The sequence below is a fragment of the Manis pentadactyla genome, chromosome 3 (assembly GCF_030020395.1).
Source record: "Manis pentadactyla isolate mManPen7 chromosome 3, mManPen7.hap1, whole genome shotgun sequence".
Classification (NCBI taxonomy): Eukaryota; Metazoa; Chordata; class Mammalia; order Pholidota; family Manidae; genus Manis; species Manis pentadactyla.
Genome location: NC_080021.1, coordinates 208,633,227 through 208,658,461, shown reverse-complemented (window position 1 = coordinate 208,658,461; position 25,235 = coordinate 208,633,227). Strand labels below are relative to the sequence as shown.

The 25,235-nt window shown below is 51.1% G+C and overlaps 1 protein-coding gene across 3 annotated transcripts in view; it reads right to left on the bottom strand.

Moving 5' to 3' along the window:
- Nucleotides 1-25,235, bottom strand: part of DAB2IP (DAB2 interacting protein) — a 188,460-nt gene that overhangs the window by 147,075 nt on the left and 16,150 nt on the right. The window contains exon 1 of one of the 3 annotated variants that reach the window (XM_036915448.2): nucleotides 17,368-17,761. The exons of 1 other annotated variant lie outside the window; for it this stretch is intronic. In XM_036915448.2, coding sequence (XP_036771343.1) covers nucleotides 17,368-17,470 — 103 coding nt within the window. In that variant the 5' untranslated portion in view covers nucleotides 17,471-17,761. Of the gene's footprint in view, nucleotides 1-16,129; nucleotides 16,281-17,367; nucleotides 17,762-25,235 lie in introns of those variants that run through there. One more of the 3 variants, XM_036915452.2, reaches the window with a different exon arrangement.

Below are 25,235 nucleotides of genomic sequence, written 5' to 3'. Positions count from 1 at the left end.
TCCTTGTTTCCCTGCAACTAACTGTGTTGGTTTTAAAACTGGAAGTCCCGCGTTCCAGGAACCCCCATAGTCCCGAGCAAACGGAAATGGTTGGTCACCCTAGCTGAGATTTGGCCTCTCTTGAGGCCGTCATGTACACATGTGCACATTCATCTGACACATATTTACTGAGGGCCTACTATGCACCCAAAACTGCGTCAGGGGCTAACAAACGCCTGACAGGGAGCCTGACCTCAGGGCTTCCGGTCCAGTAGAAACACACAGAAACAAGCTTTAGAAAACTATAGATACACACATACACACACACCTGCACATACGCATGGCAGTTAAAATGGCGAGGCATGCTACAAAGGAAAAAGCAAGTGTCAAGGCAGAGGCTAACTGGGGGAGGCGTCCCCTCTTTTCGGCAAGGCCTGGCTGCTCAGGCTTTAGGAGCAGTGGGAGCAGGGAGCCACGTGAACTGCTCTGTGTTCTATTAAAAACCCACCTGCACATTGGCTACTGAGCAAACAACAGACTGTAGGAGAGCAAAACAGGAGGGCGTACAGTCAGAAGCATCCTGTGGTCATGCAAGAGAGAGGACAGCAGCCGGCACTGGGATGAACCTGGGAAGAGCTCGGGCAATGGGCAGATTCCTGGCAGTCCCCAAATGCCCCTTGGAGCTTCCCCTTTAACTTGGCAGCCACTGACCTTACCCCAAGAAAACTCCAAGAAAAACCAAAGTAAGTACAACCCAGGGGCCTCGGCCGTGGCCCTTAATCCCACACACCCCACAGTACCTGTCACTCTCTGGGCCAAGCCTGCCCCAAGCTGGCTGCGAATCAGTCTCTTCCAAGGGGCCAAGTGACTGTGTGGTTTCCAGCCCGTGGGGGCTGGGGGTAGGGTGCTGGCGGTATTTAAACCATTAACAATTGGCATCTGTTAATTATTAGTTTGTCCACTTCTGGTCTGCCTTCGCCCACACCGTTGCTCCATCACTGGCAGCTCCAGCCCAGAGAAGTAGAAATATTACCTCCTAACAGATGGACCGGGGAGCAGAGGCCCCTCGCCAGGGCAATGGGGGGCTGGAATTCACTAGGCCCCGTGCATCTGACAAAACCTGCGTGGCTTTCTCATACTGAATTGTAAGTAGAACTAGCTCTGTGACAGGTCCTGGGGGTCCCCATCCTGGCCCCCCTCAGGCCCACACCTCCATGCACACATTCTCTGCTCCTGCACAGGTGGCCCTCCTAGCTGACCAGACTCTTATAGACCCCAGAGATTTCTGGTTTTGAGTGCCAGTCAGTCAAGCTGCAAATACAGACTCCATTGAAGAACATTCCACTGCAGCCAAGGGAAGAGTAAGAAGCACAAATACCCATCTCTTCTGCTTGGAGGCAGGGGGCTGGACGGCATGGGGGCCTGCACCCCTTCTGGCTTTGTGAATCTCATCAGACAAGGGTAGGATATCATCAGATAGACACAGGGCTAAGCAGATGGCTTTCCACGCAGGGGAATCCTGAGAACAAAGGCATGGCAACAGGGCAAATGGAAGGTCACGGAGCAGTCAGCTGGCTGAGCTCCTGGGCGCAGAGAAAGGAGCAGAGGGCAGGGAGGCTCCTACCGGAGTTTGGAGGACCTGAAAATCAACCTCAGAAATCTGGACGATTCCTTGGGAAAAATTGGGAGCCTCTTCATACCCTTGAGCAGAGGAGTGACCCCATCAGACCAAGGTTTAGAAAGCTCCCCCGGAGGCAGAGTGGAAGGGGTCGGGAAGCAGGCAGGGCAGGAGGCTGAGCCCGGTCATCCCCCAGTGGACAGTGGGGGCAGGGATGGGGGCAGCAGTGAACTCCCACGGGCACTAAGGGTCTTGCAGTGAGGAGGAAGGAGGGAGTGGAGGGAAACCACCAGGCTGGCATTCCCTGGCCCCAGCGCTGGCCTGGGCAACCTGCACCTGAAAAGAGTGATGTTGGGGGAGGAAGCGGTTTTAGCAGAAAGAAAAGGGCTTCCATGCTGGACTGGTTGATGTGCTTTTAGAGCATCTGGTGAAAATCAATTCTCTCCCTGGAACTCAGGGGAGAGGATCAGGGTGAGAGATTGACAGTTGGGATTGGCAGCAGTCCAGGTTTCGGGGTTACTGACACCCTAGGCATGAACAGGGCTCCCAGGTGAGAAGAGGGGTGTGTCTGAGGTGGGACCCCTGCAGGAAGAGGAGGTGGCAACATGCAGGTACGGGGAGGGTGTGGTGTGTGGGAAAGCAAGAGCCAGGTGGCGGGAAGGCTGGCCGATGCCCCGAGCAACAGTAATATCATCATCATCAAAGATGCCACATATTGAGCTCCTTTTACACACCAGTCCTTGAACTAGGGACCTGACACATGTAACCTACCTCACTGACACCTCCAAAAGCCCAGTGGGGTTAGTACTATTAGCCCATTTTCCAGATGGGCAAGTCAGCAAAGACTGGCTCAGTCACCCGGCTGGTCAGTCCTGAACCCAGTCAGACTCCAGAGCCCACACACACTTTTAACCACTATTTGGGGTTGGGGGAAGGTCAGTGTTTGCTGACCAGTCAGCGGCAGATACGTTCATGGGGAAAGGGGTTCCTAGGAGCCAGAGATGACCAGGTAGAAGCTGACAACTGTTCTTCCAGCTGGGAAGAGTCGCGAGGGCGGTTCCAGCAACTTCCTGTAGCAGCTGACCCGAACGGATGGAGCAGGAGCCGCCCATCAACGGAAGGATCTGGAAGGCTACCGCAGGGGGCCAGAGCCGGGAAGGACCTTTAGTTCTTGTTCTGCCTTTACGATCCAAACTTGGAAAACAATGACCGCTAAAAGTGATTTGATGACTAAAATTTTTGACCGTTGCTAATTTTAGCACTCAGGGTGGGGTAGATACAATGATGTACAATGTGCAAACCTTGACCTCCACCACCAGTCTGATGTTGTATTCCAGTACCCTGTTTAACCCCTCCATTTCCACAGTTCAAAATAATACCTTCCAACCCAAGAAGGGCTTAGAGATGAATGAGATCCCCATTTGGTATCCCATTAGTACCTAACACCTAAACTGGAAAGGGCAATGCTTAACCCAAAGGAATCAATCACTAATGGTGGAATCTCAGGCACCAGAGGTGGTTTACAGAAGCTCCTTGCAATTATACCAGTTCTCAGTATGCTCTAAAGTGGTGCCGGGCACATGGCAGGCACTGAATAAATATGTGCCCCTCTAGGCATGGGCTGTGAAGCTCATTATTGCCACAGTCAAAGGACATGAAGGCCTCCCTGGAGCCTCGAAGGGCCAGGAGCCACACCCTTCTACAATCAATCATCCCTTCATCACGTCCTATCACATTACAATTTGTCCATCGGTTCTGTAGGCTAGTATTTTATCTGTCCAGAAAGAGCTTCAAGCACATCTATTTGGCCCTTTAAAAGTTTGGGGGAATCTTTCAACATTACTTAGGTTCAACCCAATTGTTTTTAGTCCTTTCAAGCACATAGGTAACACCTAAACTCAGATCACACCAGGGAAGGCAAATAGGCCAAAACAGCCCGTGCAGCCCCAGCCGCCCCCACCCCCTGGCTGGGGCACCTATCACTACTGATTACAATGCTCTGTTCTGCTGAGCAGAGACGTGGCTTCAGATCTTTCTCAATGCGCAGGGTCTGCTTGGTTTCGCTTACAGAAGATGATGTGTACGCCCTGGATGCTGTGCCTTCCATGTGAACTCCTCTGGAGAAAATAAAAGTGCCCACAAAAATCCACTGAATGGGCCAGCCATTCATGACATGTGCATCATGTTTACAGGTCTTTTGTTGTTTTTGCCTGTGTTTGCTCCCCCTCTTCTGGGGCCAGCACCCCAATTTTCCTTGGAGGACCTCATTTCCCTACTCCCAGTTTGGTGGAGAAAGAGAGCTTACACTCAGGAGCAGAGGGAGTGAGAGACAGATATCACATCCTAATTCACTTAGTTAGGATTCACTGAGTCTCCTTGGGTTCTTTAGATTCATGAGCCTATAAAATCCCTCTAACTTTGGCTGCTTTGATGGGGGCTTTTGTCTCCTGTACCCGAAAGAGCCCTGGCTGACCCCCGTGTATGCACTGAGCTGGACATGAAGAAGTAATCCCAAGGTGACAAAGGGTTCCTGTTCTTCAGGCTCTTCCCAGTTTAGCAGGCGGTTAGACAGACTCAGGGAAGCCATCCCAGCACCAACTCCAGCTAAGAGCTGTGCTGGAACCAGAGACACTGCCCCCTCCCCTGAGTGCCCATCCCCTCCTCTGCCGGGCAGCCGATAAGCTCCTGGTTCCCACCCCAGCCCACAGAGGTCCTGCACAGGGCGTCGGGAGGCTGGCTGTGAGGCCTAGCCATGCTATTCACTCACTGTGGGTGCTGGGATAGATCACCCTCTGCCCCGATTTCCTCATCTGAAAAATGGGGATGAAACTGCCACGTGACACCCGGGCTGTGGAAGGGAGTTGCAGCCTCCAGGCCTCACAGGCCAGGGCAGCTGTGACAAAGGACAGGCGCCCCTGGGACTGGACCCAAATCTGTGTTCCCCCGTCTGGAGGGTCCTTTCCCCTGGGTGAGGGCAGGTTGGGGGCCAAGGGGGTGGGGGGAAAGCCAGGGCCCAGCTGCTGCTCTGAGCTGCCTCCTCCATACAAGCCCCAGAGGAGCCTCGAGGAAGCTTCTAGTCCATGCTTTTCCTCCCATGTAGTTTCACTCATCTGAAATTGGACCTCCTCTAGGTATTTACTGGTGGGGGGTGCCATTTCTGGGAGGAAATCCCCCACATTGCTTTTTTATCCACTGAACAGGTAAATCTTCCAGTCTCATTGGGCCTCCCTGCACGGAGGTCCTCCCTTCATGCCATTCTGAGCACCCCCATTAATCCAGGCACCCTGACCTGTCCTGCCCTCCTGGGGACAGCATGCTTTGAGCAGCCAGGTCCAGAGCCAGCACCTCCACCTGACCAGAAGAAAGGTCAGGCCAATTTGCAGCAGCCGCTCTCTCTCAAGACTCTCCTAGGAGTCACGGAGGCCTCCCTGCCCTCCCGGAGGCCAGAGGGTGAGGGGTCAGACCAATGCTCAGGGCTGAACTGCCTGTGGTGAGGAGTGACCAAACTCACCAGTCCTGACACCTGCCTTTCAGCTCCTCGCTTTCCTGCAGTAAACCTGCCTCAGCGCCGCAGTCAGGCAGCTCCTGTTCACCCCACCCACCTTCAATACAAGAGGAGACAGATTCAAAGGTAAGAAATACATGACCTGCAGTCACTGCCCCACCCCCACCATAACCATACCCAGCAGCGCCGCCGCCTTTGACAATGCCTTTGCAGGCATCCCCCTGCCTCTGCACCAGCACCCTCCCCTAAAACAACATTCAACAGCTCCGAATTACCAAAATCAATTACTCCAAGAAGGAACTCCGGCAGACGGGCATTAGAATAAACACAGGAGATAATTCCCACGGTCAAGTAATTGCTCCCCCACGAATTTCAGATAATAAAAGGAGAATCGAAAAGAGAGCATTCTCCCCTATAAGAGCAGGGGAGACTGTGTTGATAAACAAAAGGCTCTCTTTTTCCCCTGGCTGCCTTCTCTCCCTTTCTTCAGGTGTGCCCTACAGGACTCAACCGCAGGGGGTCACACAGAAATCCACGGGGGTGGGGGTGGGCGGAGGTCTGGGGTCCTGGGGACACTGCTGGTTCTGAGGACATCTGACCCTCACGTACTTCCTGGGGCAAGGATCTGGGCAGGGCCAGGGCTCCAGCCACACGCAGGCTCAGGGACACAAGATCTAGAAGTTACTCCCTATTCTGTGTCTGTCTCAGCCCTTCAGTAAGGCCAAAAGCCCTCTGAGGGCAGGCAGGTCATTGGCTGTCACAGCCAGCCCTTTGTTGCCACCTGGTCTGGACACCCACATAAAAGAGTTGTGAACCAATCCAGGAGGTGATAGAGAGGCACAGGTGCCAGTTACTTGGTTTCCGTGATTATAAAATGGGGAGATAGGATCAAACAATTACATAGATGTCTACAACGCCACATCCCCAAAAACATCATGAGGATTTGTCAATAGGTATTTTAAGAAGAAAGTGTCCTATGCTCAAAGGTTTGGAGAGTTCTGAGGTAAACAAAATTTGGCTGGTTTCTTTACTGCCGGACTTCTCAGAGCCTTTAAAATTGCTAATGTGAATTGGTGCTATACAAATGGGCATAAGGTAGGCAGGCTTTTCCCAAACTCCTTTTCTACAAAGTATCTCCCCACACTACCTACCATTTCATGGAACACACTAGGGCTGACAATGGTTGCAGACATAAGGAATAACAAGGATGTAATTAGGCATTTAAAGGGGACTGTTCGGGGGGCCATAGGAAAATTCCATGGTGGGTATGGTGGTTGATATAAGTTCTGAAGGGAAACAGAGGGACAAAGACATGGAAGGGCCATCCCACACAGAGGACACTTTTTCAAGCAGGAGTCTAGAGGCGGGAGAGCCCTGGGCACGATGCGTCCGACTGTTTGCCTTGTTAACTGGAGAAAAGGAGGTAAGGCTGGAAAGGCCGATGGGGAGGGTCCTGGGGAAAAGAACACAGTGAGGCTTTCCTTAAGGTCCTTGAGTAAAAATAATGCTTTTACTTCTGTAAGTACTTACTATGTGTCACAATTGTATGAAACACCTTCTTATAACATTCCTATGAAGCAGGATCTATTGTACCCCTTGCTTTAGAGCCAAAGACAAGTTAAGTAGCTTCTCCAGTTCACAACTCAGTCATGGTCACAGGCTAGGAATTTGAAACCCCCAGCATATCATTTCCAGGGCTCATGTCCTTAACCACCGGGCTTCCCTGCCCTAGAGCCAAAGCAGGACCCAATGCACCGACACCATTAAGGTGTGTGGAAGAGCCAGTCATTCCCTGCAGCGTGAAGCCTTCCCCCTATGCCTCGGTCTTTCATTTCTACTCCATGGGCAGTCTTCCCCAAATATGCACATAGGTCGTTAGTTCTAAATATTTAAAAGGAGTCTTTTCAACCATCCCTCCAGGAATGGGCAAGGAGGTGCCAAAACAGTGAGCTGGCACCTACAGAAACACGTGGCCAAACCCATCAACGTTCTCAACAAGATTTATGCTTCCCAAGCACGTGGCTGCTGCTTGATTTATGGGGCCTGTGGAACGATTCTAAGAGGGAGCAGAGCTCTCAAGGGAGGGAGGCATCATCATCATCAAATATTTCAATAATCATCTCAATCACAGTAGAGAAGGCACCAGGCCACTTCCTGCCCTTGCACGGGAAAGGAAGTGAAATTGTTTGTCTTGATTCAATTAGGTAATTAACTAGACAATGCAAAGAGAAATTCCAGCAAAGATATAAATACTTAAAAATCCCTGCATTAGTTGGTGAGGAGGATGTCAACAACAGGAACTCCATGGAGGGGAGAAGTGAGGGCAGAGAGGTGTGTCGGAGCTAAAAACAACAGCGGCAGGCAGCCTTTTGTAATGACAGGTACTTGCCCCGTGCCAGCTCTGTGATAAGCACTTTATATGCATTACCTCACTTACGCCTCTAAACAACTCGGTGACGTAGGTGTCCCTCTTACCCTCATTTGGCAGATGAGGAAACTGAGGCTCAGGCAGTGAAATGAATTACCCAAGAGCACACAATGGAAGTGACAAACTTAGTTATGATTTCAAACCCGCATCTTCACACCCCTACACTTTCTCTCTTAAGTCATGCCTGAGATTAAGGGGCTGTAGGGACATTCCAGTCTAAATGGGGAAACTGAGGTGGGATTGGGCACACACACACACACCTCCACATACTCCCAAGTGTCCTGACCACCAGACCTGGGGTCTCCCAGCTGACCTGGCTGCAGGGCTGCCAGGGAGAACCAGGCATGCCTGGGAAAGGTGATTTTGTAATCCTGTTTGCAGAAACTTATGCAGCTGTTCTCCTGGGACTGGTTCCAGCCCTACACCCTCCAGAAAGCACTCCCTGACTTCTCCACCTCCCTGCACACCAACCTGTGGCCTATCTAAAGACAGGACACACTTTCTCCCTAAGAGTGGACCCAGGAGGTTCTCAGAAGGTGGGGAGGAGCCAAGCCTCATACTGGTTTGAGTCCCCTCCACCCCACCTTCACCCAGGAAGCCTATTTCAACACATACTCACCCCAGTGACTTAAACCACAGAAATTAGCTCTAGTGGATTGTGAATGCCATGCAAAAGATAAACTTCAAGAAATCTCTTCCTCTGTTATCCCCTTTTCCTATTAATAACTATAGCACACTTAAAAACCATATTTGAAAACTTTTTGTTTGGACAATTTGAGTCACTGTGTATCTTTCCAGAAAAATAAATAAGTAATTTATATAGTCTCTTGAATTCCGACTTTTGCATTCCCAGAACTGCCTTCACCAGAGACAGTAAGTTCTAGAAAGGGACACTGGCCAGAGTATCCAAGACAAATGTGAAGCTGACTGAGAGGCTCTCAGTAATAATAATGCAAATACTGATAAGTCATAACAAAACAGTAGCATTTATTACATATTTATAATATGCAAATACTGTCCTGTGTTCTCTAGCTCCGTGTCTAATTATAACCTAACAACCACCTTAGGAGATAGCTATTACTATAATTCCCAATTTACAGATACGAATACTGAGGATCAGAGAAGTGAGATGACTTTGTCCAAGGCCACACAGCTGGTAGGTGAAGCAGTCAGCACTCAAATTCAGGTTGGTTTGGTGGACCCCGGACCAAGCCCCGCCCTTAGCCTGTCCGCCAAACCAGGCCCCTCTGGAGCAGGAACACGCTGCTGGTTCTTCCTCCATTTCCCACCCCAGCCCAGGATCCAGTAGTCATCAACAGACCCCTGTTCCAAACCTGAATCAACACATCACCAGTCACTCCACTCAAAGGGAATTAGCCCCAGCAACCACGGTGCCTTGAAGGAACCCCCTGGGGGAGGGTGGGGAAGGAATATGCATCGATATCAAAAAAGCCAATAGCTGTAGTGGATAGAGACAGGTGCAGTCTGAGACCATGGTTTCTAATGTGCTTCCTCATGGAGCCTGGATACAGCCGTACCTGTGTGCCTCTGCCTCTTTCTCTCTGACTGCTCCAGGCAAATATGGGGGATGATGTCAGTCTAGAAAAGGGCTCTTCATTCACTCCCTTCCTGCTCCTCACCTGCTTAATCACAACTAATTTCTCCATATTTATATTTCACAGTCTCGTAGGAGTTATCTCAGCTGCTGGAGAGCAAAGATGCACAGTGACTGATGCCTGGGGCTGTGGAGTGCGGAAGACTTTCACTGAAACTCGAGCTCCACCCCTTCCCAGCTGGGTGACCTTAGGCAAGTCGTTCCTCCTCTCTGGGCCTCAGTGTCCTTACCTGTGAAGGAGACCATCAGCAGGACCTCACCTATCTGTGGTGAGAATCAAATGGGCTGATATTTGTAAAGCCTTGAGCCCAGCGCCTGGCCCGTGGGAAGTACTCAGAAACTGTGAGCTGCTAGAAATTGTTGTTATAGCCCAGAGAGGCCCTGCGCCTTGCACAGAGCCAGTGTTAGGCACAGCAAACACTAACACCAGCTCCGGCTCCGGGTTCAAGCTCTTTTTCGTGACTCCCCTGGGAACCCGTGAGACGGTCCAGCCCGGGAACTTATCACGGCCAAGCAGCTTCCCCAGGTCTGCAGTTCACAAGCCACACACAGAGTCCCAACTGACAGGTCTGTTTTTCTTTCAGACACACAAAATCTACAAGCAGAGTGAAAGTTCCCAAACCTCAGCATCCTCCCCCATCCGGCGGTGAGGAGTGACTTCACCGGTGACTAAGCCGACGCCACTGGGCACCCGCAGGCTCAGCCCTGCTGGCTCCCGGCCCAGGAGGAGCCACGGCTCCCAAACCAGGGTATTCATGCAGAGCTGGGGATCCCTGCCCTGGGAGTCGAGGAGCAGAGCGGCTCTGAACCCCAGGCGGCACTGCAGCCAAGGACCAGGATGGGGCCGGAGATCCAGGTTAGAGTCTCAGCTCTGCCCTCAATTTCTCATGAGGTTTTAAGCAAACCTAGGCCTATGTTTGCCCAGATCTAAAATGGGTAAATTACAGATTTCCAGTGGTCTGTCCAGCTCAGATCTGATTTAGCCCCTGCCCTGCCCACCAGGGCCCTCTGGTCTAGCTGCAGAAAAAGAAAAGAGCTAATAAAGGTGTGGGTTAGAGTCCAATAGGTACCAGAATGTTCCAAAGGGGAGGCATGTTGCTGGAGTGTTGGTACAGGCTGATCTGTGGGAGGGGACTAGAAAGGGGGGGAAGGAGCTGGGAGGAAGAGAAAACCGATCCTGGTGGTCTGGAAGCTTCTCAGAGGCTAGGAGCAGAGTGTCCGAGGCACCAGGGTAGCCCATAAATGTTTCAACAAATCAGGCCAGGAGAGGAGGGGAGCCTTCATCCAGAACCTCAGCCACCACCTTCTCCTCTGGCTTAATTCCTCCCACCACGGCAAAGAGAGACAGACAGACAACCAGGAGAACCTAGATTACCAACCAGAAAATGCCAAGAAATCCAGATATAGACTTTGTTCCCAGGCTGTCTCCCCACCCCCCAGTACCTGGAAGCAGCAGGAAATGGGGTCCTCTCTCTCCATAGGCCAGGTTACAGCAGAGATGGGGATGGACAGGGTGTCTGCTGAGGATTTTTAGAAGATCTGTTCTACCAACCACCAGAAAACAACACCTGTAGCAAAACCAGGGGAGTTTACCAATGCACTGTGCTCTTGACAAAGCAGGTAACTGATGTGCTCCCGAATCCTCAATGGCTCCCAGTCACCTACAGCATCAGGTTCACACTCTTTATCATGGCATTCGAGGTGTTATGGTACTTATCACTCCCATCAGTCCCCCACCTCACCCAGACCCCTGTTCCAGCCACTTTCAGCCTCCCACTCTTTCCCAGCCCCATCCGGAGGCTTTGCCCCTGGGGTCAGCGACTGCTGCTTCCGTTTTGCTTAATAATCTACCCTTATTGTTTCAAACTAAGGCCCTTCTCACACACACACCCCCCACCCAGCCATCCCCCAAGCCTGTAGACTTTAGACTTTCATTGGGCCCCTCATAAAAAACAACAGGGCAGAATCAGGGGATGAGGGAAGGACCTAAATTTTGCCACCAAATTCTGGGTACATCCTCAAAGCGAGTAAGTAAGTGGGCACCTGCCTCCACATGCTCGCTTCTGCAGTGGGCAGAGGGACCTGCACCCACACTGGTGGCTGTGGAGCCACTCAAGTGAGCTAATGGAGCCAGAGGGCTCTGCACAGCCTCAAGTGGGACGCGAACTCAAGGGATCAGGGTGTCTATTTTTAACTCCCACATCCTGGCCGAAAAACAAATCCCTCACACACCCTGCAGATCCTTATCAGTGCGGCTGGAAGAGTCTTTGGGGAATTCTTGCCTCCCGGAAGCAGCGCCAGCTTTGATGGCTTTCCCGCTGCCGGGAAAGTCTGAGAGATCCCTGCTCCGGCCAGGGCCAGCTTCCATTATGTCTGGCTGGGTCCTCACTGCCCCTGTCAAATAGCCATTTCCTGGTAGACTCGGTTGTCATATATCCTCCAGCCAGTGACAGCCAGGCAGGGCTACCAAAGATGCTGAGAAGGGTCATTCATTCATTTACTTATTCATGTACCACCACATGCCCTCCCCACCCCCTGTGAGGAGGTGGGGCCTGCTCTAGGGTCATCCAGAAGAGTCCCTCTAGGCACCAGCGTTAGGTGTAGGCCTAATACTAGGTGTAGACCTCAGTGTAGGCCAGAGCAGGGACAGAGACAGGTAAGAGGATAAAGCAAAGCTGAGTAGGACATCCCACGACAAAGGCATCACAGGAGGCCACTAGACTTCAAGGGCCTCTGCCAGCCTCCAACTAAGCAAGGGACTTGGGCAGCATCTGATCAGAAAACCAGACCATCATCAATCTTGCTCCTCTCCCTCCAGCACCCTCAGCATCCCTAGGATCCCCGGGACCATACTTACTCCAAGAAGGGTCTTTAATAGGGATGAGCCCCTGTGACCTACAGGGAGAAGGGGGCGACCTACTGCAAGACAGAGAGCTCCTGCCTGGCCCCCTGGCCCACCCGTGTGAGTGCTGACAAAATTCATGAGGGTGCTGCTGGTTCTCCCTTGTCCCACTTCATCCGCCTGTCACTGCCTCAGTTCACGCTCATGAAATGATACCAACAGGGAGAATGTCCCCAACACAAGAGCTTCAAAGAGAAAAAGCCCCATTCTGAATGGGAAGCCATCCATCTGGAGAGCCTCCTCCTGGCTCAACGACCCTCACTAAATTCAGGGAGGATGGTTTCCCTGGAGATCCTGACCACAAATAACTGCCATCCTAGAAAAGTCATGTGAAAAATCAGCTGCCTCTATGGCCACATCTGTGGGCCCCCAACACAATCCCAGTGACCCTGCAGACCCTTCAAAGTACTTTACAAACTCCTGTGTGAATTGGAAAGAATCAGGTGAATTTGGGCTCTGCTGGTTCACAACCTGAAGTTCAGCCTGCAGGCAGGGGAACTGGCAAAATGCCCTTTCCAGACCTGCTTCCAGGCCTCTCTGTCTTTGATGCCACAAAGCCAGAATAGAGTTTTTTAAAAAGCAGATCAAGAATGATCGGAAGAAGGCAGGAAAGTCTTTCCACAAAACAAAATCATCTTTCTGTGTGTCCCTCGACTGGGGATGGTCTGACACAGATCACCCACTAAGAAGACCCCCACCTATTTGTGTCAGGCAGCTGGATGCAGGCAAAATGCTCTGAACCAGGACCAGAAAAACCAAACCCAATTACAAGCCAGTCCCACTCTAGAAGGTTTAATGAACATTTACTAGGTCAAGGAAGGCCCTTGCCAGGACGTACCCACTTGTGGGCACTGAAATGAGAGGAAAGGCCACAGCCTGGCCCTCAAGAAGTTGAGAGTCCATCTCAGTAGACAGGCAAGCCAAAGACCAAGTATAAAGGAGGGCAGCTGATATGAGCTGCAAGCCAGGAGTGTAAAGGGGGGAGGTTCATCCTTAGCGGGGTGATGAGACCAAGTGGAGGTGACATTTGTGCCAGGCCTGGAGGGGCAGGGAGAACTTGAGCAATGAAGCAGTGGCTGAGAGAGAAGGGCATTCAGCAGTCACAGGAGAGACCAGGAAACAGGCAGCCTGAGAAGCAGAGGGAGGAACGTTGGAGTGGGCACGGGGCCTTGATCACCAGGCCACGGAGCCTGGGTGTGAGCCTGTGGGTGGGTAACAGGGAGGGAAGGAGAGGCAGGATGGAGGGGAAAGCTGCGGGCAGGTGGCTGGTGGAGGCTGCAGTTAACAAGTTCCTGCTTTTAGGAAGCCAGGCTGCTGGGGGCCAGCCCTGCACAGAGAACAGGCAACTGGATGCCCTCAGCCAGCTGCTCTGCTCCAGGGCAAGGTTCCAGCCATCCAGGCACAGACACCAGTTGGGAGAGGCTGGACTCAAGGAAGGCTGGGGATGCCCATGGGAGAGGCATGTGTGGCTCAGGAGGTAGACAAGAAACCATTACATATCCTCCTGGTCTCTCCACCAAGGATTTCCTGGGCTGAGACAAAGGTCAGTTGGGGGAGTCTCAGGGCCCCCCATTCCTCCTCAGCTCTCATTCATAACCCCAGTCATTCCCATCCCCCCGCAGTGTTCAGAGTCCTGTGATGTGGACAATGTCTGACTTCCTCAGCCAGCCACAGCAGCAATTGCCCCACCAGTGGATGTGACATCATGCTCGTTTTATAACTGAGAGAAACCCCCGACAGAAAAAGTAACGAGCTCAAGAGAGTGAAGCCATGACTTGAATTCAGAGCTCTTGGAGCCCATATCCCACATTCGCTCCCTAAACATACCTTAAGGTGATTGTTCTCAAACTGTGGTGGGCATGAGAATGGCCGGGAGAATCTTAAAAAGTGCAGATTCCTAGGTCTGGAGTAGAGACAAGAATCTGCATTTCAACAGTTAGCCCAGATGATAGCAATAAAAGTGTTACCAGCACACACCGCAGACCAGAGCATACACACACACACACTCATGGGCACACATGCCAGCACAGGACAAAAGTGACAATTAGAAGCACAGACTCTAAAGGCAGATGCTGGATTTGGGATGCAGTTCAGCTCCTTATGGGTCATATGACCTTGGGTACATCTCTTAACCACTCTAAACCTGGTTCTTCATATGTAAAATGAGGGTAAGAAAAGAATCAACCTCGTGGGGTTGTATTAAGGATGCAAGGAAATAATAAGTGTAAAGCCCTCAGCACAGTCCTGGCATATTATAAACACTCAATAAATGGTGCTATGATCATTGCCAAACTCAGTTCATTGTGTTGAATGCCTACGGGAACGAACAGAATGCCAGGCACCAGGGGACCATCGTGAATAATTGAGCCAGTAAGAGATGCCTGAAGGGTTGTACTAGAACCAGTGGGAAGAAGTAACAGAGACACCGATTTCCACTCTGGACAGGAATAATTTTTTAGCAGACTGGAGTTGCCCAATCATGAAACCAGCTGCCTAGCAGACTGTAACTAGAGGATCCCAACAAAAAAAGACTAGATGTTCGCCAGGTGAAAATGCAGCACCAGAGAAGGAAGAAGAGAGGGGCAACCTGGACGATCTTGAAGGTCACTTTGGGCCAGATTCTGCAGGTCAGCCCTCTCCCTATAGTGCCAGTTAATTAGTGCATCTGTACTTCCCTGATACCTACAAGCTTTACCTGCAAGCATCCAAAGGGGATGGGGAAATGTCAATGGTACATGTAATTGGTAGAAAGTCTTATACTTTCTCAGAAGTTCAGGACAAGGAGGGGGATGGATGGGGCTGTCTTAAAACTGAGGCCTATAAATCACTGAAATTGTATGCCTTGGAGGGTATGTGCATCTGTGCACTTTTCTCAAAAGGGGTGGTTAATAGGGGCTGGTCCACACCAACTGTTGAGAGCAGGGTAAACTGAGGCACAAAGATGCTGGGACCCTCAGGCAGCAAGAGGGCCCAAGCTCCAGGATGCAGACCAGCAGCTCAAGTCTGCTGTCCTATGAGCCTTGCCTACCTCACTTTGCAAAAGCGTCACTACATCCCCCTGGGGTGGGACATTTGAGCTCAGAGAGGTTAGGAAAACTGCCCTGGGACACACAGCTAGGGAGTGGTGGGGCTAGCTTAGGGTTTGAACGCAGGTTCTCTGGGCCCCAGAGTTGGTGTTTGGTTTGATTTTTAACTCTCAGGTGTACTGTCTTAGGTCAAGAAAACACAGAAGGGTGTTTGGCTTTGACATTAAAGGAAAATAATGTTAAAGACGATGATCCTGATGTGACAAGCTATCTACTCATCGCCTTCAATCAAAATTAAATTCAAATCAAAATTAATTTCCCCCCTAAATAGAAGAAAGGGGCAAGAGGGGAGGGGCGCAGTTTCCATATGACTCAAGCCAGACGGCTCAAAAGAACAGACCATCCAGAAAACGCCATAACCATTCCCACCAAACTGGGACTAGGAGCCTACACGGCTTCGCTCCCTATTTCCACTCTGCTTAGCTCAAGGTTCGTGGCCCAAGAACCCGATAAGAGACCTCACTTCGATGACCCCGCCCCTCTCAAAATTGAGGCGTGGCTACCGGTTGAACAAAACAACACCTAAAACTTAGGTGCCGCAGGGTGCCTGACTCCGGGATGAGAGGAGTGGCTGTCCAGTCACCAGTCCCCAGGGTGAGCTGAGAGTGGACTGACGTTTTGGGACACCACTGTAAGGCGTTGGGGTTGGGAAGCCGGAGAAACCCCACCACCACCACACACACACGCCAACCCCCGCCGACTGGGGATGGGTGCCTTTCTAGTAACACCGCGCTCTGCTCTCCCCGAAAAACTCAGTGATCTAGGCAGAGCACACAGGAAAGTTTAAAGGGTCACGCCCCGCGCAAAGATCCTGCAGGCACAAGGGAGCTGCCGCGTGGAAGAGGGGTTAAGTCAGGCAAAGTCGCAGCCTGCTCCTCAGTCAGGTACCCCAACGTCTCTCTTCAGGGCCCAGATCCTCTCGAACCCGGGATCCCTGTGGGACCTCTGCAAGCTCTCGGGGACCCCTCATACCGACCCGGGGGCCTTAGTTCTTACCCTTACGCGCCTTCCGGGCTGCGGGAGCAGCCATCCCAAAGGCACCGGAGCCCGAGCTGCACACGGCCAGGGTCACGAGGTGACGGGGTGGCGGAGCCGAGGGGCGGCAGCAAAGTTTCCGTAGCGCCAGCCAGGCGGAGCGGGCAGAGAAGGCGGCGGGCCCGGCAGGAGCGCGCCCCGGCCGGCTCCGCGCCTCCGCCTGCGCCGCGGTGCTCGGGCTGCCGGGCTCCCCGGCCAGCCGGCCGGTTCAGCCCCGCCAATCGCAGGCCCCGCCACCCGCAGCTCCGCCTGCTGGGCCCGGACCGAGCGGAGCCGGGGAGGGGCGGGGCCGGGGCGCACCTGTTTGGCGAATCGACCCCAATACTAGCAGCCCGCCCAGATCGGACTGGGCAGGGCGGATCCCCTGAGCCCTGGGCACAAGTCCCTGTCCCCGCTTCGGCCGGGGATCCAGGCCCGGTCACACGCCCCCTTCCACCCTCCCCCACGCCCTCGGTCTAGGCCGAGCCCCAAGCCCCCTCCTCTTCCAGGCCCTGCAGGGTGGAGAGCGAGGGCTGCTCCAGCTAGACTGCGGCGGCCCTCTGCGTGGCCCGACTGCGCTCCTCGCACCTAGGATTTCACAGATAAAATCCGGGCTTTAGCCTGAGGGTTATGGGGGTGTGGGACCGAGGAATGCACCGCGACCCTGCTTTGCTCAGCTCTCTTCCACTCCATGCTCTCCTCTTCGCGCGTCCGCTGGTTCTTGAACTTGGCTGCACTGCTTGCCTCCATCTCCCGCCTCGGGGACAGTGGGCTGTGCTAGGTCCAGAGCTTTGAGAGCCCTGGGGTGGGGGTCACAGGGACGGCACCCCCAGTTCTCCCCCCAACATAAACTCTCGAGGACCCCATCTGGATTCAGGCATACTTCTCCAGAATGCTTGCGATCCGCTTCAGCGGGTTCCCAACTTCTCTTGGAGTCACGACAAATTTTAAAGTTTGACGGTATTATTGTTCCATCTTCCAGATAGAAAAACTGATGCCGGAGGAAGGCGAACGCTTCTCCGACTCAGTGGTGGCGATACTGACGTTTTCAAACTGAACGTGAGTTTGCGGAGGGCGCCTGGCTCTGTCGCCTGAGCCGGGTGCGGACCCGGCTTCTCCCCACCCACCCCCGCGCCCGGACCCGCGGTGGGGAAGGAGAACCAGGCCCCGCGAGCGGCTGGGAAGGGCGAGGGGCACGCCCGCCGCCGGCCCGGCCTTACCTGGGCAGTAAATCTTGTCCTCCCAGAGCACGCTGGCTGGAGGCCCCAGGAGGGGCAGGGAGGCCCAGGCGAGTGCGCGGGAGGCCGCGCCGCCCGCTCCCATCCCTGACGGCCTCGGCCGCTCCTCGGCCCGCGGGCCTTCCACCCGCCGCGGCACCTGTGGGCACAGCGCTCACTCGGCCTCGGGCTGGGACCCGGGCCAGGTCTGGGGTGGGGGCGTGCGGGGCTCCCAGGCTCCCGGGACTGTCGCGGCCCGCACTCCCACAGTCGTGGCCCGGGCTCCCGGCGGGCGCAGGTAGCGCTGAGCAGGACGCTATTTTTAGCCAGAGCTGCTCTCCCAGTTGGACAGACAGAACCAGTTAATTTGGCCGCTCGGGAAGGGCCTGCACCGGGAGCTCCCCGGAACAGCAGCCGCAGCTCTGCTGAAAGCTGATCCTTCGCATTCCTGCCTCGCGAGGCGGAAGGGCGGGAGGACGACTCTAATTCCTGGAAGAAGCCTGCGTCCTCTCTGAAGGCAGTACCTGGGCCCAAGTGTATGCCCAGGATGGGGCTCTTTAAACTGACATCGGAAACCCTCTGGACTTCTCTTGCTGACCCCAAGCCTCAGATGACTTCCCATAAAATGGCCACCTAAGGTCCCACCCTCCCTCCTGGTCTCCAGCACTGGGAAGAGCCCCCCAGAAATGGGGTCTGGGCCCCAGCACCGAGAAAGCTGGCTTACACATCACTCAGGAGCTACATGTTGAAAGAAGGTGAAAGAATGAAAATCCCCTACCCGATGACCAGGAGGGTCAAGTAGTGGTCTTCAGAGCCTGGGCAATTTGAGAAAGACAGGCAGGGCAGTTTCACAATCCCATAGAACACCTAATCCAACACCTTCTGGCTGTGTGACATTGGCATGTCATCTCACTTCTGTGCCTCAGTTTCCTCTTCTGCATAAGGGAGTCTTAGAAGCCCAAGAGATAGAGTGTGAGAAGGCCTTGCAAACAAAGGCATGACATGGATGTTCATGTATTGAATGCTGGGAAGAAAGCAAAGATTCATAAGATAAAGGTCTGCTCTCTAGAAGCCCTTAGCTCTTCTAATTCAGGGAGGAGGGCTAAAGGCCTAAAAAGGTACAAGTAGACCATATGATATTAGCCCAAGGGTACATAAATAGGCCAGTGGACTAGAATAGAGGCTTCAAAAAATAGATCCACACATGTACAGAAACTTGATACGTGACAGAGACAGTGCTGCAGTTCACTGGGGAAAGAGTGGCCTTTTCTATAAATGGTGCTTTTAAGGAGCAATTGGATGACAATGTTGGAATAAAATGAAATGGAATCCCTACCTCACACCATGCATTAAAAAAAAATTAATTCCAGGTAGCTTAAAGACTTAATGCAAAAACCTTGTAATGGAGAAAGATTTCTTAAAAGCCCAAAGGCACAATAAAAAGAAGGACAAAAATTACATGATCATCTCCATAGATGCTGAAGAGCATTCGACAAAATTCAACATCCATTCATGATAAAAACTCTTAACAAAATGGGTATAGAGGGCAAGTACCTCAACATAATAAAGGCCATATATGACAAACCCATAGCCAACATTATACTTAACAGCGATGAGCTGAAAGCTTTTCATTTAAGATCAAGAACAAGACAAGGATGCCCACTCTCCCCACTTTTATTCAACATAGTACTGGAGGTCCTAGCCACAGCAATCAGACAACACAAAGAAATAAAAGGCATCCAGATTGGTAAAGAAAAAGTTAAACTGTCACTGTTTGCAGATGACATGATATTGTAGATAAAAATCCCTGAAGAATCCACATCAAAACTACTAGAACTAATAATTCAGCAAATTTGCAGGATACAAAATCAATACACAGAAATCTGTTGCATTTCTATATACTAACAATAAACTAGCAGAAAGAGAAATCAAGAAAACAATTCCATTCACAACTGCATCAAAAAGAATAAAATACCTAGCAAAAAACCTAACTGAGGAGGTGAAAGACCTATACCCTGAAAACTACAAGACACTCATGAGAGAAATTAAAGAAGACACCAAATAATGGAAATACATCCTGTGCTCATGGATAGGAAAAATTAATATTGTCAAAATGGCCATCCTGCCTAAAGTAAACTACAGATTTATGCAATCCCCATAAAAAAATACCAATGTAATTCTTCAAAAAACCAGAACAAATAGTTCTATGGAAATTCATATGGAACCACAAAAGGGCCCCAAATAACCAAAGCAATCCTCAGAAGGAAGAATAAAGCTGGTGGTATTATGCTCCCTGACTTCAAGCTCTACTACAAAGCCACAGTAATCAAGACAATTTGGTACTGACACAAGAACAGACCCATAGATCAATGGAACACAATTGAGAGCCCAGATATAAACCTAAGCATATATGGTCAATTACTATACGATAAAGGAGCCATGGATATGCAGTGGGGAAATGACAGCCTCTTCAACAACTGGTGTTGGCAAAACTGGTCAGCTACGTGTAAGAGAATGAAACTGGATTACTGTCTAACCCCATACACAAAATTAAACTCAAAATGGATAAAAAAAAAAAAACCTGAATGTAAGTTATGAAGCCATAAAACTCTTAGAAGAAAACATAGGCAAAAATCTCTTGAATATAAACATGAGCAACTTTTTCCTGAATACATCTCCTCGGGCAAGGGAAACAAAAGAAAAATGAACAAATGGGACTACATCAAACTAAAAAGCTTCTGTACAGCAAAGGACACCATCAGCAGAACAAAAAGACATCCTACAGTATGGGAGAATACATTTGTAAATGACATATCTGACAAGGGGTTAACATCCAAAATGTATAAAGAACTCACTTGCCTCAACAGCCAAAAAAGCAAATAACCTGATAAAATATGGGTGGAGGCTACAAACAGACACTTCTCCAAAGAAGAAATTCAGATGGCCAACAGGCACATGAAAAGATGCTCTACATCACTAATTATCAGGGAAATGCAAATTAAAACCACACTGAGATATCACCTCACATCAGTTAGGATGGCCATCATCAAAAAGACTAAGAACAACAAATGCCGGTGAGGATGCAGAGAAAAGGGAACCCTCCTACACTGCTGGTGGGAATGTAAATTAGTTCAAGCATTGTGGAAAGCAATATGAAAGTTCCTCAAAAAACTAAAAATAGAAATACCATTTGACCCAGGAATTCCACACCTAGGAATTTACCCAAAGAAAACAGGATCTCAGATTCAAAAAGACATATGCACCCCTATGTTTATCACAGCACTATTTACAATAGCCAAGATACAGAATCAACCTAAATGTCCATCAGTAGATGAATGGATGAAGAAGAGGTGGTACATATACAATGCAATATTATTCAGCCATAAGAAGAAAACAAATCCTACCATTTGCAACAATATGGATGGAGCTAGAGGGTATTATGCTCAGTGAAATAAGCCAGGTAGAGAAAGAAAGACAAGTACTAAATGATTTCCCTCATTTGTGGAGTATAACAACAAAGCAAAACTGAAGGAACACAACAGCAAGAATCTCACAGACTCCATTAGGGGACTGCAGTTACCAAAGGGAACGGGTGGGGGAGGGTGGGTGGGGAGGGAGAGAGAAGGGGATTGAGGGGCATTATGATGAGCACACATGGTATGGGGGTGTCACAGGGAAGACAGCGTAACACAGAGAAAACAAGTAGTGACTCTGGCATCTTGCTATGCTGATGGACAGTGACTGTGGTGGGATGTGTGTGGGGGGACTCGATAATATGGGTGAATGTAGGAACCACAATGTTGCTCATGTGAAACATTCATAAGATTGTTTATCAATGATGCCTTAATAAAATAAATAAATTAAAAAATACCCAAAGGCACAGACCATCAAGAAAAAAATTGACACATTTAATTACATATTAAAACGCCTATTTGTCAAAAGAAAATATTTGGAACACAATATTCAAAATATACAAAGAGCTTCTACAAATCAATTTTCAAAACAAACAAGAAAATAGGGGAAAAATATAGGCAATTTGAAGAAAGGGAAACACAAATGGCTGATAAACATTAGAAAAGATATTCAGCCTTAATCATAATCGGGGAAATGCAAAATGAAACCCAGTGAAGTGTCATTTCACACCTGTGAGACTGGTGAAAAGCAGAGGCAAGACAGCAGAGCGCTGATGAGAGTGGTGCACAAACTCTCATACACAACCGGTGGGAGGGGAAATGGGTACCGCCATTCTGGCAAACAATTTGACAGCATCTAAAAGTGTTAAGGATGCACATATCCCAGTGACCCAGAGTATGGCTCCTGGGACAAAGCTAGAGAACCTTTTGTTCATTGTAACCGTGTTTATCCTAGTAAAGAATCCGAAACAACCTCAGTGTCCATCTTTGGAAGAATGCCTAAACAAATTGTGGATGGGCCAGTGAAATTCTACACTACAGTGCACATGAATGACCAGCGCTTCCTTGTGAATCATAAGTGGCAGGATGGGGACAAAGTTGCAGAAGATCAAATTGTATGCTGTCTTTCTTGCGGACTTTTAAAAATGATACTGTAGATTGCTAGGAATGCACATATGTGATCAAAGTATAAAGAAATTCAGAGGAATGATAAATACACCTTCAGTAAAGTGTTTACCTCTGCAGCAGGAGGGGAATGATGTGAAGTGGTGGGAAGGTGCTTCGCCCATATTGACAAGGTGTTATTTCTTGACCTGGTTGGGAGGTGCACTGATGTTTGCCTTACTCTTTATAACTTTTATCAAGGCTATGATGATGATATAAAATATAAAATCCACACAAAATCTAGACCTGTTCTGAACTTCATTTTCCTTATTTAAATAATGCAGTCATCATGTCTGCAAAGCGCTCAGCACAAAGTCTGAGGCACGGTGAAGTGCTCAGTAAAACTTAAGAACGTGAATAGCCTGCTCCCTAGTCTCCACCGAGGTCCTTCCTACCCTAGTCCCAGCCAGCAGTGACACCCCAGCTCTAGCTCCACCGTGCAACCAGGTCTCCCAAGCCCCCTCCCTCTGTCCTGCCTTGATGCTTTTGCACAAACTTTGACTCTTCCTAGAATACCCATGCTGCCTGTCTGCTGAGATCAGGCCCCTTTCTCCTATTACAGTTCAGCTCAGGCATTTCAGCCCATGGGAAACCCCGGGAGGTCTCCACTGACTCTCCCAGGCAGAGGGCTCCCACAGCACCTGCCTGCCCCACTGTCCTTGTTTATCACAGTGTAGGTTGTTGCACCTGGTCATGGGTCTGTCTCCTCCCTGAGCAGACTGTGAGCCCCTCCAGGTCACTAACCTTGTCTAAGCCACCATCACCTACCTGAGGCCTGGCCTCAGGAAGGGTTTGTTGAATGAATAAAAGGGGTGAGTGGATCCAAACATTCAGAAACAAAAAAATCATGCCAAACTCTCCAAACGAAAGTAATCTCACTGCCTGGATTGACTACTTGGTCTTCGTTGAGTCTCCTTGGGAGGAAATGTGACCTTTGGGGTCAGAGAGACCTGGATTCGTGTCCAGGATGAGTCATTTGCCAGCTGTGTGACCTAGGCCATGACCCTACATCCCTCTGAACCACAGTTTCTGTGTCTGCACAACCTGGATGTGGCTGGGTCTTATTGCAAGGGGTTCTAGTGAGGATTCAATGAGATAACAGAGGCAAAATGCGTAGCCCTGTTTTTGGAACAGGTAGCAATTATGTGAATATTGGCCAAGAGGAAGATGTTTGCAGGGGTAGGTGGAAGGAACCCAGCTGGGTTATTATGAAAGTAGGAGGCTGAGGAAAAAATGTCAGGGGGTGTGCTCCAGTTCTGCACAAAAACATGCTACCTGGAGGCTGGTCCAGAAGATGGGAGGGTCAGAAGTGTGGTCAGAGTTAGCACTCCTGGTGCTTTTCCTCCTGTCCCTTGTTCTACCCCTGGGTGAAGGGCTGTGCAGCCTTTCAGAACCACCGACCCTCCTTCCTGTCTCCCCACATCCACTCTGGCCCCCTCCTATCTGTTCTCGCACACAGCCCATGGACCCCGATCTGGACCTGTCTTGGCTTTGCCGGCTTCCATATGTAGGGGCGACAGAGCCTGTGCACCTTCCCCAGGTACGTGTCTGAGGCAAGTTCCCAAATGCATCATCTGCACTATATATGCAAAATCCACCTATGCCCACTTGTCTGGAGCTCCTGTCAAGGCAACATCAAGGATGACAAACTGCTGAGGGTCTGGACCCTACAGGATGAACTGATCAGTGTTACATGTTGTACAGCAAACAAATATATGAAGTCAACAGGGCTATGTGGTCACTGGAAAAGAACAGCATTGTGTACTTCGTGGGTTCAGGTGAGATTTTCTGAACTAATGAGCCAAACCTCCTTGATTCAGGTTGCACTGAACAGTGTATCCCGGTGACATGGACGTTAGCCGCTGTTGGCACCTTCCATGCAGATGGCCACACAAGGCAGGAATCCCACCCAGCTTAAGGTGTGTCGTCCCAGTGCACCTCAGGAAGGTGACCGACGACCTCCTCATCGGTGACACCGAAGGACCCCTGTTGTCCTCATCTCCCCCGACCTCTTGGCCATCCCTCACCCCCCAGAAACATGGATCCCTTCTGCCTCCCCATGCTCTCCTGGCTTTCCTCCTAGTTCTCCCCTCACTTCTTCCCCTCCCTGGCTACCTCATTTTCCTCGGCTGGGCTACAAAAGCTGGAGCTTGAGATCGTCTGAGATTATCTTCCTATGCTTGCAGACTCTCTCCACAGGCTACCGCAGTTGCATCCCAGGCCTGCGGCTTCAACCACCATCCTTCCGCTGGTGATTCCCAAATGCTGTCTACAGGCCAGTCCAGGCGCCGGCTGGACTTCACTGAGAACTGAGTGGCTCCCTGAAGCCACCTGGGCCCTCTCGCCGTTGGTCCCTGTCTCTGAGCTCTCCTCCGAGGTTTTCAACGCACAGATGCAATCGCCCCCACCCTCCTTAAAAGCTATCCCTGGCTCCTTGCTGCCTTCCCGTGGCCTAGCCCCTGCCCACCTCTCTAGCCTCACTTCTTGCCATCCCCCTCACCCTCCCGCCCTTGGCCATCCCAGCCAGCTTCCAGGTCCCCAGTGGTCCTCCCCATCACACAGCCTCAGAGCGCCAGTGTGCAGGGGAAGAGACGGCAACACTCCCAGGGCCCACGGTGCACCCCTAGGCACTGACCCTGGGGCCCACATGTGTGGAGCCCCTGGTGTGGTGATGACAGAGGTAGGCGGGTGGCTGTGGGGGCCCTAATACTGGCCAGGGCCAGAGCTGGGGCTCCAGGAGAGGCTTCCAAGGTGAAGACCTCTGCGTATGTCTTGAAGGAGAAGAGAGAACAGTTAGCCAGGCAAGGAGGAAATAGCCCCTGTGAAAAAGCGTGGCAGCCTGAATCCGCGGAGCAAGCTCAGGGAATTCCCATCAAGCAGCTGCGAGAGAGGGGCAGGACAAAGAAGCAGGCCTGGGCACCAGGGGCCCTGAATGCCGTGTCCAGGAGCTGGAATGTTTTGGTTTGGTTTGGGGGGGTTGGGGGGGTTCTGTGACCCAGATCTCCCTTTAAGAATGAAGGACTCAATCCCCAGAGTGGGAAGGCTGCTGCAAGATGGCCCTCAGCAGTCAGCCCTCTTTGGAGCTGGCTTCTGCTGAAGTGAGCCATTGCACCCAAGGTGACACCCCCTTCCGGGGTGTCCCACATGCAGTGACTGACCACCCTGGTAGCATAGGGCCCAGTCCCTTGGCACTACTCAGGATAGCCCTGAAGGGCCGTCCCTGCTGCAGGGCCTCCCCAGACCCCACAGAGGGTTAGGCTGAGACCTGCACTGAGACTGCATGGCAGCTCAGCT